General features: G+C 37.2%; 2 protein-coding genes across 2 annotated transcripts in view; one reads left to right on the forward strand and one right to left on the reverse strand.

The window, feature by feature from the left end:
• Positions 1-17,064, reverse strand: part of LOC109151271 (LEAF RUST 10 DISEASE-RESISTANCE LOCUS RECEPTOR-LIKE PROTEIN KINASE-like 2.5) — a 24,247-nt gene continuing 7,183 nt past the window's right edge. The window contains exons 4-5 of the mRNA XM_019299195.1: positions 5,119-6,266; positions 1-128 (exon numbers count right to left, since the gene is read on the reverse strand). Coding sequence (XP_019154740.1) covers positions 5,149-6,266 — 1,118 coding nt within the window. The 3' untranslated portion in view covers positions 1-128; positions 5,119-5,148. The remainder of the gene's footprint in view (positions 129-5,118; positions 6,267-17,064) is intronic.
• LOC109151149 (uncharacterized mitochondrial protein AtMg00810-like) lies at positions 3,932-4,903 on the forward strand. Its single transcript, XM_019299066.1, has one exon. The coding sequence runs from the start codon at positions 3,932-3,934 to the stop codon at positions 4,901-4,903; it is 972 nt and encodes a 323-aa protein (XP_019154611.1).

Here is a 17,064-nt window from a genome sequence, read left to right on the forward strand (position 1 = left end):
TAATTTGAACAATATAATATTATGATTTCAAGCAATGATTTGGGGAAAACATCAGGAAAGAGAGTATTTGGTAGTGTGTGGAGATTATGTCATCATATCATCCCATACTTAGAATCCTCATTTGACACTTTTAGGTGTATAATGCAGTTAGTTAAAGTAGTTAATACTGTAGCAATTGTGTAAACTGTTCAGTTAGTTAGCTGATCAGTTAGTTAGCAGGCTAGCAGTTATGGTTTCCTCCTCTGTATAAAAGAAGGCTTCTTCTTCTTGCTGAGACAATAATGAAAAGTTCTCTTTCCTTTTACTCTCCTTTTGCTCTCCATCCACAACATGGTATCAGAGCTCACACACTGATTTTTCGATCATTCTCCCATGGCGGCTGTGTGGCCTACGATCGGAAACCACTCAATTCCGATCAACAATACCACCGGTATACCAGTCCCGGCAACAGGAAATCCGGCGAGTACGAGCTCGGCTCCGTCTTCCTCAACAGCGGCTACTGGCTCGAACTCCTCTGAGGTACCGTTCAATCCCCAGAACCAATCAAATCCCTACTATTTACATGTCAATGAGAATCCGGCCTTGGAATTGGTTCCATTCCCCTTAGATGGATCCAATTACCACACCTGGGCAAGAGCCATGACTATGGCGCTATCTTGCAAGAATAAAATTGCCTTCATCAATGGAGCAATCAAGAAACCTTCTACAGATAACCTAGAAAGGTATATGGCTTGGGAAAGGTGCAACAACATAGTTGCCTCCTGGATAGTTCGATCCCTTTCTCCAATGATTGGGAGGAGTGTGCTGTGGATAGATACAGCCTATGGTATTTGGAATGACCTAAAACGAAGGTTTAGCAAACAAGATCTGTTTAGAATTGCTGAGATTAAATGTGAGATCTACCAAACCAAACAGGGAGATAACTCACTGAATGAATATTTTACTAAGCAGAAATTGATGTGGGATGAACTAAGTATTCTCAGACCTACAATGTACTGCACTTGTCCTATTAAGTGTGATTGTGGTAAGAAGATTGATGACCTCAATGAGCAGCTTGAAATGGATAAACTATCCATTTTTTTGATTGGGCTGCATGAGAAATACACAGGGGCTAGGAATCAGATTATGTTAATGAGACCTATGCCAGAGGTGAATGAAGCTTACTCAATGATAGCTCAGCAAGAGAGATAGTTTCAGATGGGAAACACAGTGTTTGAAAGCCAATTACATCAAGCAGGGGAAAATGGATCAGCAGGGAATGTGTTCTTGGCTAAGACAGATGGGAATTACCAAGCAAGTTTCAAGAAGGCTATGGGAAATACTAAGAGGCCGGTTTGCACTTATTGTGGGTTCACAGGTCATACCCATGATAAGTGCTACAAGAAGCATGGTTATCCACCTGGATGGAAACCAAAGTCAAGAAGCCAAGCCTCAGTGAACCAAGTTCAAGGGATTCAGCAGTCTAACACAGATAGAAACATGAGTTTTACCCAAGATGACTTCAAAAACTTCCTAGAGTTCATCCAAACAAAGAAGCAAGCTGCTGAGAATCTGAATTCACCTCTTGATCAACCATCACAAGCCTTGGCCAATACTGTATCAGCAAATCTACAGTCTGAAGGTATGCCCCCTTCAACTAATTCTGTTAGTTGTAGCAAAACTGGTTGGATTGTGGATAGTGGTGCTACTCATCACATTGCTTGTGACCTTGAATTGTTAAGTAATCAGAAGAGAATTCATAACTTGCATGTCAATTTGCCAAATGGACAACAGGCTCCTATTACTTTTATTGGCTCAGTCTTTCTGTCTAGTGATCTAGTGCTGCATGATGTGCTATATGTCCCAGAATTCCATTACAACCTGATTTCAGTAGGATCATTCATTAAGAATACCAAGTACAGCATGAAGATATATTCTAATCAGTGTATAATACAGGATGTTTCCCATGGGAAAGTGATTGGAAGGGCTGAGCTGCAAAATGGATTGTATCATCTAGTGTTTCCTGTTGTTTCATCTGTTGTATGCAACTATAGTTCAAACACAGAAAACTGTACTTTGTGGCACACTAGACTAGGGCATGCTTCTTATGGAAAGTTACTTTTGTTGAAAGAATTATATCCCTTGATTCATGTTAATAAAAGCTTGATCTGTGACTGTTGTCATTTTGCCAAACAAAAGAGGCTCCCATTTCAGTCTAGTGATTCTTTGGCAGCTAATTGCTTTGATTTATTGCATGTTGATGTATGGGGTCCTTACAAAATAGCCACTATCCATAATCACCATTATTTCCTCACCATACTAGATGATCATAGTAGGGCTGTCTGGATCTACTTGTTGAGACAGAAGTCAGAAGTGAGAAACTTGGTCATGAACTTTTATGCCTTGGTTGAGAATCAATTTGGGACCAAGGTTAAATGCATAAGGTCTGACAATGGGCTAGAGTTCAGTATGGATAACTTCTACAAGCAGAAAGGTATTGTGCATCAAACTTCATGCACTCACACCCCTCAGCAGAACAGCAGGGTGGAGAGGAAACATGGCCATTTACTGACTGTTGCTAGAGCCCTCAGATTTCAAGCCCATCTACCTGAATACTTGTGGGGTGAATGTGTTCTACATGCAGCCCACATAATCAACAGGTTGCCATCAGCTGCCATCAACAATCAGATTCCCTATCATGTTCTAATGAGAGAAACACCAGACTACAAAAATCTGAAGGTTTTTGGATGCTTAGCTTATGCTACAACAGTGGGTCCTAAATCTAAGATGGATGCCAGAGCCAGAAAGTGTATCTTCCTTGGCTATGCTAGTGGCACTAAGGGTTACAAGATGTATGACCTTATGACTAAGGAGCTCTTTATTTCCAGAGATGTAGTCTTCTATGAACATGTGTTTCCTTTTCAACAGCCCAACAATTCAGCAGAAAAGCCATCTCAGATCAACCTTCCCAAAATGAGTAGTGTTCCCTTTGAGGAATCAGATACAGTTCATGAAGGAGAATTGGAAGTTGTTCATGGAAGCACAAATGACATCTCAAACAAAGAAGGCCATGAGCAGTCTATAGATGGTTTGCACACTCAGAACCAACTCAGCAGCAGTAATGAAGCCCAAGACTTCTCTCCTTCTTCAGTAAGTCACAATGGCAGCAGTAATGAGATGACAGACATACATCCTGTCTCAGAAGGATTAAATCAACAAAACACTAGGAGATCCACAAGACAGAAACAGGTCCCAAGCTATTTGCAGGATTATATCTGCCAAGCTACAACAGTCAAAACTTCTCCTCATCCCTTATCCAAAGTCTTGGATTACAGAAGATTAGAACCACCACATCAATCCTTTGTCATGAATATCTCATGTCATTCTGAGCCCAGAAATTATCAAGAAGCCATCCAACATGAGTGTTGGAAAACAGCTATGCAAGAAGAGATTAATGCCCTGGAAAGAAACAACACTTGGGATCTTGTGGACCTACCTCCTTCCAAGAAGCCAATTGGGTGCAAGTGGGTATACAAGATTAAGCATAAGGCTGATGGAACCATAGAAAGATATAAGGCAAGGTTGGTGGCAAAAGGTTACAATCAAACTCTTGGGGTTGATTACTTAGATACTTTCAGCCCAGTGGTAAAAATGACAACCATAAGGACTCTTCTGGCAGTAGCAGCAGCAAAACAGTGGCACTTACACCAAATGGATGTCAACAATGCATTTCTTCATGGTGATTTAGAAGAAGAAGTATATATGCAGTTACCTCTTGGTTTGCTAACCAATAAAGGAAGACAAGTTTGTAGACTTAACAAATCCTTATATGGATTGAAACAGGCTAGCAGGCAATGGAACACCAAGTTGAATGTTGCACTGCAAGATATGGGATTCAAACAGTCCTTGCCTGATAACTCCTTATTCACAAAAGTGACAGGGTAAGTTCTTCATGGCCCTACTAGTCTATGTGGATGATATTGTGGTTGCAAGTGCTGACTTAGAATCTATTCAAGGAGTTAAAACACAACTCAATGAGAGGTTTCAGATAAAAGACTTGGGACCTATGAAATATTTCCTTGGGTTGGAGGTGGCTAGACACACAAAAGGCATTGCTGTTTGTCAAAGAAAGTATGCTCTAGAGTTGCTTGATGATACAGGTTTCATTAATTCAAAACCTGTTTATAGTCCAACAGTTCTTTCACAAAAGCTGAGTAAAAATGAGGGCCAACCTCTTGAGGACAACATACAATACAGAAGAATAGTGGGCAAGCTCCTGTACCTAACTGTCACTAGACCTGACATTGGGTTTGCTACACAACAATTATCTCAATATCTGGACAAACCCACTCATTTACATCTCCAGGCTGCCCACAGAGTGTTAAGATACATAAAAGCTGCCCCTGGCCAAGGGCTCTTCTTTCCAACAGACTCCAACTTGCAATTGAAAGCTTTTTCTGACTCTGACTGGGGAGCTTGCATTGACACAAGAAGATCAGTAACAGGCTTCTGTATTTTCTTAGGGAATGCTTTGATCTCTTGGAAGTCCAAGAAGCAGCCCACAATCTCAAAGTCATCCTCAGAGGCTGAGTACAGGGCTTTAGCAGCCACCACTTGTGAGATACAGTGGCTATTTTTCTTGCTGACAGATTTGGGTATTAATCACAATGGAGCTGTGGCTGTATATTGTGACAGTAAATCTGCTATTGCTATTGCCGAAAATCCAGTCTTCCATGAGAGGACTAAACACATTGAGCTAGACTGCCACTTGGTAAGGGAGAAATTAAACAATGGGATCATCAAGTTGCTGCACATCACTTCAGAGAATCAGTTGGCTGATCCTTTTACCAAGTCTCACTGCCCAAAATCTTTCCATTCTTATATCTCCAAGCTTGGATTGTTGGACTTGTACAATCCAGCTTGAGGGGGGCTTTTAGGTGTATAATGCAGTTAGTTAAAGTAGTTAATACTGTAGCAATTGTGTAAACTGTTCAGTTAGTTAGCTGATCAGTTAGTTAGCAGGCTAGCAGTTATGGTTTCCTCCTCTATATAAAAGAAGGCTTCTTCTTCTTGCTGAGACAATAATGAAAAGTTTTCTTTCCTTTTACTCTCCTTTTGCTCTCCATCCACAACGGACACAATATGGACCTGTTTTGCCTTAGATAAGATTTATGTGGTAACTGATGATGTAGGGGACTGCTGAGGTGAATCATCAGTTGGAGGACAGAAAAATGGTTTAGGTGGAATCTCCAAGGACTCAATACTTCCCTCCAACATCTCTACCACTTTTGTTATGGAAGGGCGGTCTGCTGGATTCGTCTGGATGCACCACAATCTAACCAATATCATCTTCATTGCCATTTCTTTATCCTCCTCATCTCTGATGCCTTCAAGACTGAAATCTAATCCTTGCTCCAGATGCTCATATATCCAATTTGGGAAATATAAGTCACTCGTCTGAGCCGCATGTACGTTCTCCCTTACTCCCACCATGTCAATAACCGTCATGCCATAACTGTAAACATCGGATTTGTGTGAAACACTTCCAATGCTTCTGAAGACAACTTCTGGAGCAATGTATCCTATTGTTCCTCTAGCACCGTACATGGATAGAGATACAACGCTCTCCTTTTTCTTGCTCAGTTTTGCCAGGCCGAAATCAGAGATTTTGGGGGTGAAATCCTTGTCCAAAAGAATGTTGTTAGGTTTAATGTCAAAGTGCATGATTCTTGTGTTACACCCTCTATGCAGATATTCTAGTCCTCGGGCAATGCCAATTGCAATCTGGTACAATGTCTTCCACTCGAGACAACTCATATTTTGTAACCCTTTGTTGCCTATGTACTTGTCTAATGATCCATTCGGCATGAATTCATAGACCAAAGCTCTTTTCTTCTTATAACAGAACCCTACAAGAGTAACTATGTTCACGTGGGAGGTTCGACTAATGCTAGCAACTTCATTGATGAAGTCTTCTCCATTACCCTTTGTGTTGTTCAATAGCTTCACAGCTACTGGGCATCCATCAGGTAACTTTCCTCTGTATACACTACCAAAGCCTCCTTTTCCAATCTTGTCATTGAATGAATTAGTCATTTTCTTTATATCCGAATAAGTATACAGCTTGGTAGCATGAAATCCCTTAGTCCTTACGAATGCTTCAATGTTTTGAATAGGCAGCACTTGTTCATGATCTAGTGCTTGTGCTGCAACCCACTTTCTTTTTTGTCTAAATATTAGCAATCCAATGCCAACACCAGCAAGCGCAGCACCTGCTATGCCAAGACCTGGAAATGGAACAAGAAAGTAGAATTTGTTCAAAATCAAATAAAACACAAATCAGTTGAATTGTTGGTACGTGCGGGCTGGAAAGAAAGCAATACCTATTGCCAGTAGAGGCGCTTTATTCCTGCTACTGTTAGCTGGAAGCATTTAGCAATAAGCCATGTTAGTCCATATGAGCAGAAGAAAAAGAAAGCCAGGAAAACAGATATATATAATTGTGCTACTCCCTATAGAACACAAGTGAATTAAGAACCATGTAATTAAGAGCAGAGCAGATACTACATTGTAATAGAGTCAATAGCATTCAACAAAAAAAAAAAAAAAAAAAAAAAAAAAAAAAAGAGCAGAGCAGAGAATCAGACTTTGTAATGAAGAGCATACCATTATTATTGAAGATAGAATAAGGAGATAACGAAGGAAAAGGGAAGGGAAGGCATTACCAATGTTGCAAATAAATTGTGTTGAAATGGGATCGCCACTGGAACCGCATCGCCCCCCTGACCCAGTACAGTCCTGGCATAAGCTATTATTTGCTTTCCAATCCACAGAAAAACCACCACCCACGGCCGTTCTGAGGAGGTCCTCCGTAACGTTAAGGGAAGCCTTAACTAAAGCGTCAAAAGCTTCTTGAGTGACAGTAACAAAGATGTCAGTCCCGCACCTGAAGATATCATTGGGGATACCGGGGATAGATGGCAATCCTGTAGTGGGCGACCAGAGGACATTTTCATTTGAGTCAGAAATCCCTTCACTGCAGTTTAAGAGTTTAGGAATTGGAACTGAAACAGGGTTTATGATGGTGCAATCGTAGAACAGGGTAATGTTCTGGTTACCAGAGGGAGCGTAGCTGAAGAGGTTCAAGTCCAAGGATGCCCTTTGAGGGTTGGAAGGACAAATATTGGTTGATAGATCATATCTCACAATAGTGGCCGCCTGGCTGCTGATACCTAAAACTTTGTATTTCACCGCTAGGATTGTAATTTCCGGGGAGGACTCATCACTGCAGGTCAGCCCAAAACTTGGGTGGCCGCAGTAGGCCGGCTGGCTCCCTCCCCAGAAAGGGTAGCCTATATCATCAATATCGCCGCAACTGAATGACTGGGCGCAGGCCTCATACACACTGCTGCTATTAAACTCATCACAGAAAGTTAGATGAGGCGTCTGGATTAACAGGATGATGAAGAGAAACAAGGCTGGACAGATGAGTTTGGGATCCATATATTAGAGAGGGAGGTTGGCTATCAGCCTCTAAAAATGAAACTTTGAGGTGTTATAGTATATGGTAGCTACCTAGCTATTAAGCCATATGCTGCTTTGAATGGCCTTACTGCTCAGAAACTTCATATCTTGACTTTAGTTTTTAATGCCAGTAGTCAATATAAGCGAAATTTGCTTAACTAGAGCGTGAACGTAAGATTTTTCTTTCTAGATTTTTTTTTTCCTACACGTTTGTTCGTTGATTAGTATTGGACTTGGTGATATTGTTAACCTTGTAAAGTATTATTTATATATATAAATATATATATATATATATATATATATATATATATATATATATATATATATATATATATATAGGATCCGGATCAGGTGAGGACCTTATCTTAGGTGAGGACGTGAGGACTAATCTTGTGCGTTTGTTTTTTTATTTGGATGGCCCAGATTTGAGTTCTTGAGATGACATGGATTGATCTTTGTTTTGCTAAAGTGGGGTAGTAGTTTCTTTTTCTATTTATTTTTTAAGTGTGAACGCATGTGTAATCCTTGGCCAAATTGGTTTCCTATTTTCTTGGATCATCACCGTTGCAATTTGGAGCCGCGATTTCTTCATCATTGATTGAGTGTTCGCCCATGCAAACTAATCAGTATTTTTTATTTTTTTTCGCTCGTTCTTTTGAGTATAATATTGTCTATATTTGAATTTTCGTGTATATGTATAAATGCCTGGGTAGTACGATTGTGCATTCGTGTGTGCTGATTGTGCAACCTAGTGTTGTAAGTTGTGCACTATAGGCTAGAGAGTTGTGCATTATAGCACATAGTTCAGTGCATCTTAGGACATTGGGATGTCCACTGCATGATTTTTTGACGGGGTTTGAACGCACAACAATAAAGTTATCGATGCACAACACTCAGTATATGAATGCACAACACTCAGTATACGAATGCACATCTTTTAATAAGACTGATTTACCCTAAATTTATATATTTTAATATTTTAAAGGAATTTGTTTTCTTAATCCGTGTGATTTGTTCCTTTTAATCTCAGCCATACATCATTCTGATTTAATGGTCTAGATTAGTCCTCACCTAAGATTAGGTCATCACCTGATCCGGACCCTATATATATATATATATATATATATATATATATATATATATATATATATATATATATATATATATATATATATATATATATGTATGTATGTATGTATGTATATAATTAAATGAGAAAACCTATTTAGAGCATCCACTATAGAGAAGATTTGAGAGTTAATGTCAAAATTATTTCTTTCAAGTGAAAAGCAAAGCTGATGTGTGAATGGGATAATTCAAAAAGTATCCTCCTGCAAATGAAGAAATAATGTCAGATTGAATAAAAAAAAATTAAAAAAAAAAAAAAAAAGCATGCAGTGAGACGCAACTAAAAGCGTGTGTGCGCCACGCGCCGGGCTGGGCGATTGAGAATGGCCGCCAGCTCAATTAAATGAATTCTGGCCGAGCAACGGCCACATTTCCGGCCGTTACTGGCAACGACTCTTTTCAAAAAAATTAAAATTAAAATTAAATGAGTAAAATGTGTGTCTATAAATACCACTTTATGTCTTCACATTTTATCTCACCCTCCATTCATTCCTATTATTCTCTCAATTCTTTGGTTGAGCATCATATGGAGCAACACCAGCAATTAATTTAACCGCTTTGTATTTTAATTTTTATGTACTTTAATTTATTTTTAACCGCTTTGTAATTAATTTATATTAAATCGTGTTGTAGTTTAATTTTTAAGTAATTAATTTTAATTATCATTTTATTTTATTTTGTTTTATCTTTTTAATTCCAGTATGCATATTGCGGTTGACATAATTCCACAACTCCATAATTCATTAAAATTATAATTTTATAAATAAAATAGATAAAGAAATAATTAAAATATAGAGGGTTAAATGGTGGGTCCACAAATAATTCATAAAAAGCTTAAAATTGATGTGGAGAAGAGTTATTTGTGATTAGGGGTGTGCAAAACCCGAAAATTCCGACCCACCCGACCGACCCGAAACCCGACGGGTGCATCCGTGCCGCGAACTATATCCGAATACCCAACCCGAACCGAGGCTACGCTATTAGACGGATGCATGGGGTTCGGGTGGGAGGCATTAAACGCCACCCGAACCCGTCCGATTACCCGACTAAACCCTAGGGTTTTTTTCCGCTATATAATACGATGTCGTTTGGTGTATGTATATATATCACTCATTTCATTGAGCGCAGCCGAGCTCTCAGTTCACTCTTGACTCTTCTAGACTTCTCTCAATCTCTCATCTCTCATCTCTCGACTCTCGTTCTCTCTTTCGCTCTGGTCTTTGAGACTTTGAGTCTTAGACTCTTAGTGTCTTACTCTCTAAGACTCCGAGAGTCTTAGTCTCTGTTTGTTAGTCTGGTGGAAGCCCTATTCGGAGACTCGGAGTAGCGACTGGCAGAGTGGTGGAACGGTGGAAGCCCTAGACCCTAGTCCGGTCACCGGAGTCTGGTGGAACTGTGGAACGGTGGAATAGTGGATTCGAAGCCCTTTGTTCTCGAGGGATTAAATCTGAGAAACGAAGTAATTACTAAATGTGGGAGTGTGTGACTGAAATCCATATAAATGTGGGAGTGTGTGACTGAAATCCATATAAATGATGAGCATATAAAGTAGCATACACCTACTTAGCTTGAATGCCTGATTATGGATTTCATTGTAAATTGTAATTTGTAAGTTGTTAGTTACTTAGTTGTAAGTTGTAACTGTGAAAATGTGAAATTGTAAGTTTATGGATATGTGACCCTTAAATCATTTATGTGCAATTCTGCATACATGATGAAATGTTCAATTCACTGAATTCTGCCTGTTTAACACTTTAATTGATACATGTGTGTATGTGACAAAGGCCATTCTCTGTTGATGATTTTGAATGAGTGATTTCCCATTCTGTGTCACTGATACTTTCCCCTTTTTAGATGGAAAGTGTTAGTGGTGTAGAGACTGTTACTGGTGTATCTGGAACACAACATGAGTTGGAAGCACCTGCTGTAGAGACTGTTACTCCTCAGTCTCAGCAGCCTTTGCCTCCACCTGCTGTAGAGATTGTTTAAGTTTTAATTTCCATTTTGTTTTTGTACTGCAGAGTTGTGCTGCACATCCAACACTGGAACTGGAATGCCTACAATTGTTGTATGTTTACTTATTTACTTATTTGATTTGTGATTACTTATTTACTTATTTGATTTCATGATAAATTTATGCCTTTGTATCAGTGTATCATGTATGTGTATCAATGATTCAAATCAATGTCTCTCGTGAGGCTGGGAAGTTGGAACTGGAAACTGGAAAGTGCTCATGGCTAGGTAACATTTTAAATGTTGCTGCCATTGAGCTCAGGTATCAGTATAAGTACTGACTAAATGTCTAAATGTGACTTCTGACTTCTGACTCACTATACTTATAAGTTATACCTGTATAAATGTTCATTATTGTGCTATGATGATGCTTCCACCATGTTCTCTGAATATATAGAATTGGGTTTGGTATGTTGCCTTTGAAGTGTGGTGTTTATGCCATACTCATTGAGTAGTGTGCCCCCAATCCTAACTTGATATGGAAAAAAAAGTTATCTGAGCACTCTTTTAGTCTTTTACAGTTTCAGTTTGTGTGATTGTGTTATTTGTGTCAATTCTAACTAACTACAAATGTTTTGAACTTATTGTGTTTTTATGTGTTCACTTATCAGGAAGAAGAATAGACATAGAATACTCTATATTATATTAATCATATATTCATATATTGCTTTTGGAGTTTTGGATATCTGGCTTTCTTTTGCTCAATGCCTGAAACATGAAAGCTGAATGCTGATGTGCTGATTGGAGACTGATGCAGTGATGCTGTTGGAACTTGCCTGCTTGCTATGAACAATTAAAATTCTCATTACAAGTTTTAATTTTGTAACTTGTAACTTGTAAGCTAATCTGCTGATTATATGTAAGCTAATTTGTATAAGTTTACTTATGTTATTTACTTATTGTTGCTGTTAAGTAGTTAGTAATTACTAGTTAGTGGCTTTTAGTACTTAAGTAGTTCATTAGTTAGGTACTTAGCCACTTAGGTGTTCCATTTAAATCCATGAATAGAATATTTGATTTTAAGTTTTTTTCATTCTGATAAATCCGAATTACAACACGGATATCCGACCGATCCGAACCAATCCGAAAATAAAAATAACCGATCGGATTAGTCAACAAAAATAAACGGTTAGGTGGTCAAAATGGAAATCCGAAATCCGACCGGGGGTCTAATTCCGCAATCCGATCCGTCCGACTGCACAGGCCTATTTGTGATTGAGTGAGATAGTGGAGAATGAGGTGGGCCCACAAATAACTCATAAAAAAAACCTATAAGGATGCTCTGAGCAGTAATTTATATCGTGCACCACGCCGCACATAGCAATGTGCACCCAGGCATAAAACGCGCGCGTTTCATGCTGACCTCACTCCGATCATCTGAACAGACCAAAACTCATTATGTGTATTGAGTTAAAATTTTATGTGTATTATGTTATGAGTTTATGTGTATTCAGTTAAGAGTTTATGTGTATTATGTTAACCAAACCACATTATGTGTATTCAGTTAAAAGTTTATGTGTATTGTGTCATGAATTTATGTGAATTCAGTTAAGAGTTTATGTGTATTCAGTTAAGAGTTTATGTGTATTATGTTATGAGTTTATGTGTATTATGTATTATGTATTATGTTAGTTTATGTGTATTCTGTTATGAGTTTATGTGCATTCGAAACAGAAGATTTTTTTTTTTTTTTACAACTTAACAAAACGACGTCGTTTTGGGAGGCGCGGGGTGCACATTGCTATACGCACCCTAGTGCACGGTATAACGATTGGCTCTGAGCCTTGCCTTAGGTGCAAACCTGCATGAATGCACATAATTTACAATAAAAATGCACATAATCTACTCTAGGGTTAAATTGTATGCACTTAAAATACTAATTGTGTGCGTTCATGAAGTAGATTTTGTGCATTAGTTCACAGGTTCTCACTTAAGAGATGGTTCTAATTTGAACACAAGCCTATAGAACATGCCTCATATGAGAATTTGTGGACAAATTCAAACTATTGATCTAACAGATCTAACGATTGAAAATTTAAAAAAAAAAAAAAAATTGAAAATAAGTATGGAAACAAATGAGAACATAGTCTTCTACTCGGGTAAAAAGTGAGGATTGATCAATCTTTTATCAAGGTTAATCAATGAGGAGGATTTTAGTAAAAAGGGACACGATGTCAATTTTATACTCCCGTTGTCCCATTTTGCATGTCATATTTACTATTCATTGGTCAATTCAACTCTTGCTTCATTGCTTATTTTCTTTAGTAATTTTTAATTATTTTTAAATTTAATTTTTTTTTTTATGTTTAATAGTACTTTTAATGTAGTTTCTAAATATATAAATTTTATATATTAAAAATAAATTAAACTTAATATTATGAAAAATAGAAGTAAAAATAGCTTCATTCAAGTCCCGTTAACCGAATCAGACAAACAAAATGGGACGGAGGGAATAATTATTATTAAAAACTTTCAACTGTTCAATCTACTATACTAATAAGAGCCCAAGAGAGTTAGGTCTATAATGGGTAGAAAAAATGGCGGTCACAGATTTTAATCAAATGTATGGCTCAGATTGATTAAAAGATTGATCAGATTTAAATTTTACACTAAAATTTCCTAAAATACCCACACACCGTTACTAATTCCGTTAAAATTTTAAGAAATGTCGTTAGTTCACCGTTAACTTACTAATTGATTTTAATAAAAAAAGGTCTTAGGTTCGAACCTCATCCCAATCAAAGTTGGCATAATTAGTACTCTATTTCACTCTTATTAAATTATATAAATAATAATTTAGTAGTTACAACGAAAAATAATACATATGCATTTCTTTAATTTAGAATTATGTGTCCACAATGTCTTTATTCAAAAAAAAAAATTATTCATTATCAATAAATTAAATAAGAGAAATAATTTTATTAGTTATATTGTCTTTATTTTTCTTCAATATAAAAATTATTTATGTTCAAATTTATTAATTGATTATATTCGCTACATTATCCTTACAATGTCTTTATTCAGTGAAAAAAATTATTACTTATCAATAAATTAATTAAAAGAAATATTTTCATTAGTAATACAAAATAATGCTATATATTTATTTACCAAGTATTTTATTAATACCATGAAAAAATTAAAAAAATATATATAATTAATAAAGCCAACCATATTAACTACTTGAGAGATTTTGTGACAAAGAAAGTATTCAAATCACACAACAAATTGAAGTGAGAACTACCTCGCAATGTCCTTGTTTGACAATCAGCAGTTAGCGGTTAGCGTTAGCGGATTATACTAGCGGATTTGACCAGCGAATTTATTTAATTATTAACATTGGGTAGAAAAAATGACCGCCAAATTATTAAATCAAATGAATGGTTCATATTGTTCAGGTTTTAATTTTTTTCTTTTAAGATTTTATAATTTATCCTTAATTATATAATTATCCATTTAACTTTTCCGTTAATTCACCGTTAGTCTAATTCTAATATTAAAGTCTAATATAGAATTATAACTACACCATTAATCTAATTCTAATATTAAAGCTAAGTCTTAATAGAACTTAACCACAAATCCTAATGTCGGAATCTCCTCAAACAATATTAGTATATATTTAATATTTTATGCCCGAATTTTTATTTGTTTTCCCTTATGTCCCGTATTTGGTTTCAACCATACCTATACAATTATTTTATTGACAATTATAATCAATCTTGACTATATTATCTTGCATTTGTAAACTTAGAATTACCTATTTAACCCGCACGGGCTTAGCTCAATGGTTTAGTAGGTAGTATTTGGGAGAAGAGACCAAGGTTTGAACCTCGGCAGCGGCAGTGCGGGAATTATGTCCAAAGTGAGCAGATTCCTTGTGTGTATCAGCATTTGGCCCTGTCTGCTGAACCATTGAGTCACCGTGATTTACAACTTCCTACAATGCTCTGACCCGTCACCGTGATTTACAACTTCCTACAATGCTCTGTCGGGTCAGAGTGTGGGGGCCCTTGGGGTTGGGGACTCAACCGTTGGGAGAAGAATTACCTATTTAAATACGCAAATTCAACCTTCAATTATCTATGCATGAACAATTTCAATATAATCCTGCCTTAATATACTTTAAAGTACTTATTTAAAAAAATGCATTGGGCATTATCCCAATCGCGCAATGCGCGTAAAAAAACTAGTATTTATATAAAGAACGTAATTTCACCTTTTTTCAAGCAATGTTGAGCAGTTGATTTATCCAACAATTCTAAAAAAAATTATATACTTGTAATATAATTTTGTGTACTTGAAGAACAAAACTTGTGCACTTGAAGTCAAAACATGTGCACTTCAAGTACAAAACATGTACACTTCAAAGTTAGAAAAATTTATAAAAAATATTACCGCATTGTTCTTGGGTGGCAGTGTTGTGCATGCATGCTGTGCTAGTCTACGTGTTCAAATTGTGTTTCCAAAAACTTCGTGAAATGGATGATGCACAACTACAGAGTTATCGATACACTATATTCGATATAGAAATGCATGATGAAATAAAGCAATATTAATGCACAATGAGTATTGTATGTATCCACATAGTTGGCACTTGTACTACAATGATTGCATAGGCTATTTGTTCGTTGGCCATGAGGATGTCGATATGGTGGCTGGAGTACTTGGATGAGTCCAGAATTGATAACATAGAAGTTTTACACTATGTTTTAAAAAAGATAGTGAAAAATATTTACACTATTTTGTCGCGGATTGATGTTATCGTGGTAACCAAATTATTCTTCGAAGCAGTTTTCCTTATTAATATCTTCCTAAATCAACACTAACTAATAGATTAGATTGATTTCATCACAACTCTGAATTGTCTAATTTTAGTAGCCCAGATTAGACTACAATTTTCACCTAGGGCATAATTCTCCATCAACTCAGACATGGTCTCCATTTCATCATTACAATCAATCTTTTTGTAATGCTGGTGGAAGGGTGAAGAAGGAATAAAGACACGCATCAGTGAGTTGTACTCAAGCTATGCTACTTTAGAAAGTAGTACTGCATCAGCTAATGGCCTCTGGAATAAGGACACGCTTCTCTGTCACTGGAATTGTGACTATAAGTCAGGTAATCTATCATTTGAGCTAGTCCTGCAGTACAACCACAATGCCAATTTTTAATTTGGTCTTTAGGCTTATCATTGTTGTCAAGATTATCCATGACAATCTCATTTGGAACAAAATAAACCAATAACCAATTGCACATACAGATCAGATGCTCAAACACATTAAATAATATACACAAAAGTAATAGGTACTTAGGTAATATCCAACTCCATTTACTATTTACATTCCCTTTAGGTCAGAACTAGCTAAAAAGTCCATTCATTTCACCAACTTAACGACTATATATAACATAGGAAACATGATCGCATCACAAAACACTGTATAGCTAGCATGATTGCAGCTTCTACTTTGAGTGATTAACAAAAGGGATCTGAAAAAGATAGACTCACCCAATGGAGTTTGGCGCAGAACTGCTGGCCCCCTTATCATCAGTAACACTAGAATCAGGAGAAGAGGTGGCATTACCCTTTAGAAGGGCAACATCATCTACCACAATGTCCAATACCTCCACCTTCTCACCATTCAACTCTTCGTTCTCAATTCGTCTTAGAGTATCCAACACTTCTTGCATCGAAGGCCTCATATCTCTCACTTGTTGCAAACACCGGAAAGCCAACTCCGCGACAAGGGTGATCATCCTCCTCGCCGAACTATTAGTCACGAACCCAAGACTTGGATCGACGAGCTCATGTAATGCATGGTTTTGGATTTTGTTGATTGCCATGTTCGACAAATTGATATCGTGGCGATGCCTATTGGTATCCACGGCTTGTAACGACAAGATGAGCTCTACCAGGACCACCCCGAAGCTGTACACATCACTCCTCTCGGTGAGCTGATAGACCTGATAGTACTCGGGGTCAACATAGCCAGGCGTGCCTTGTGGCGCAGTTGACACATGTGTGACATCGGTTGGGAACAACCTGGACAGCCCAAAATCAGCAACTTTCACATGGAAATCGTTGTCGAGAAGAATGTTATTAGTTTTGACATCACGATGTATGATGTCTGATTTATGGAGAAAGGCCAATGCTTCGGCTGTCTCAATGGCTATCTTCAACCTGATGGGCCAAGACAATAAACCAGACTTTGCCCGCTTTCCATGGAGATGATCAGACACTGTTCCATTCGGTATGTATTCATAGAGTTAAATGGATTTATATAATAACACTATATTAGCAAAAAGATTTCACATTTCTGAGAAGCTAAGCTACTTCATTGAAAAAGGAAATGCATTTCCAAAAAGGAAAGCTAATTTGAACAATATAATATTATGATTTCAAGCAATGGTTTGCAAAATGGGCAG

The sequence above is a fragment of the Ipomoea nil genome, unplaced genomic scaffold (genome assembly GCF_001879475.1).
Source record: "Ipomoea nil cultivar Tokyo-kokei standard unplaced genomic scaffold, Asagao_1.1 scaffold2283, whole genome shotgun sequence".
Lineage (NCBI taxonomy): Eukaryota > Viridiplantae > Streptophyta > Magnoliopsida > Solanales > Convolvulaceae > Ipomoea > Ipomoea nil.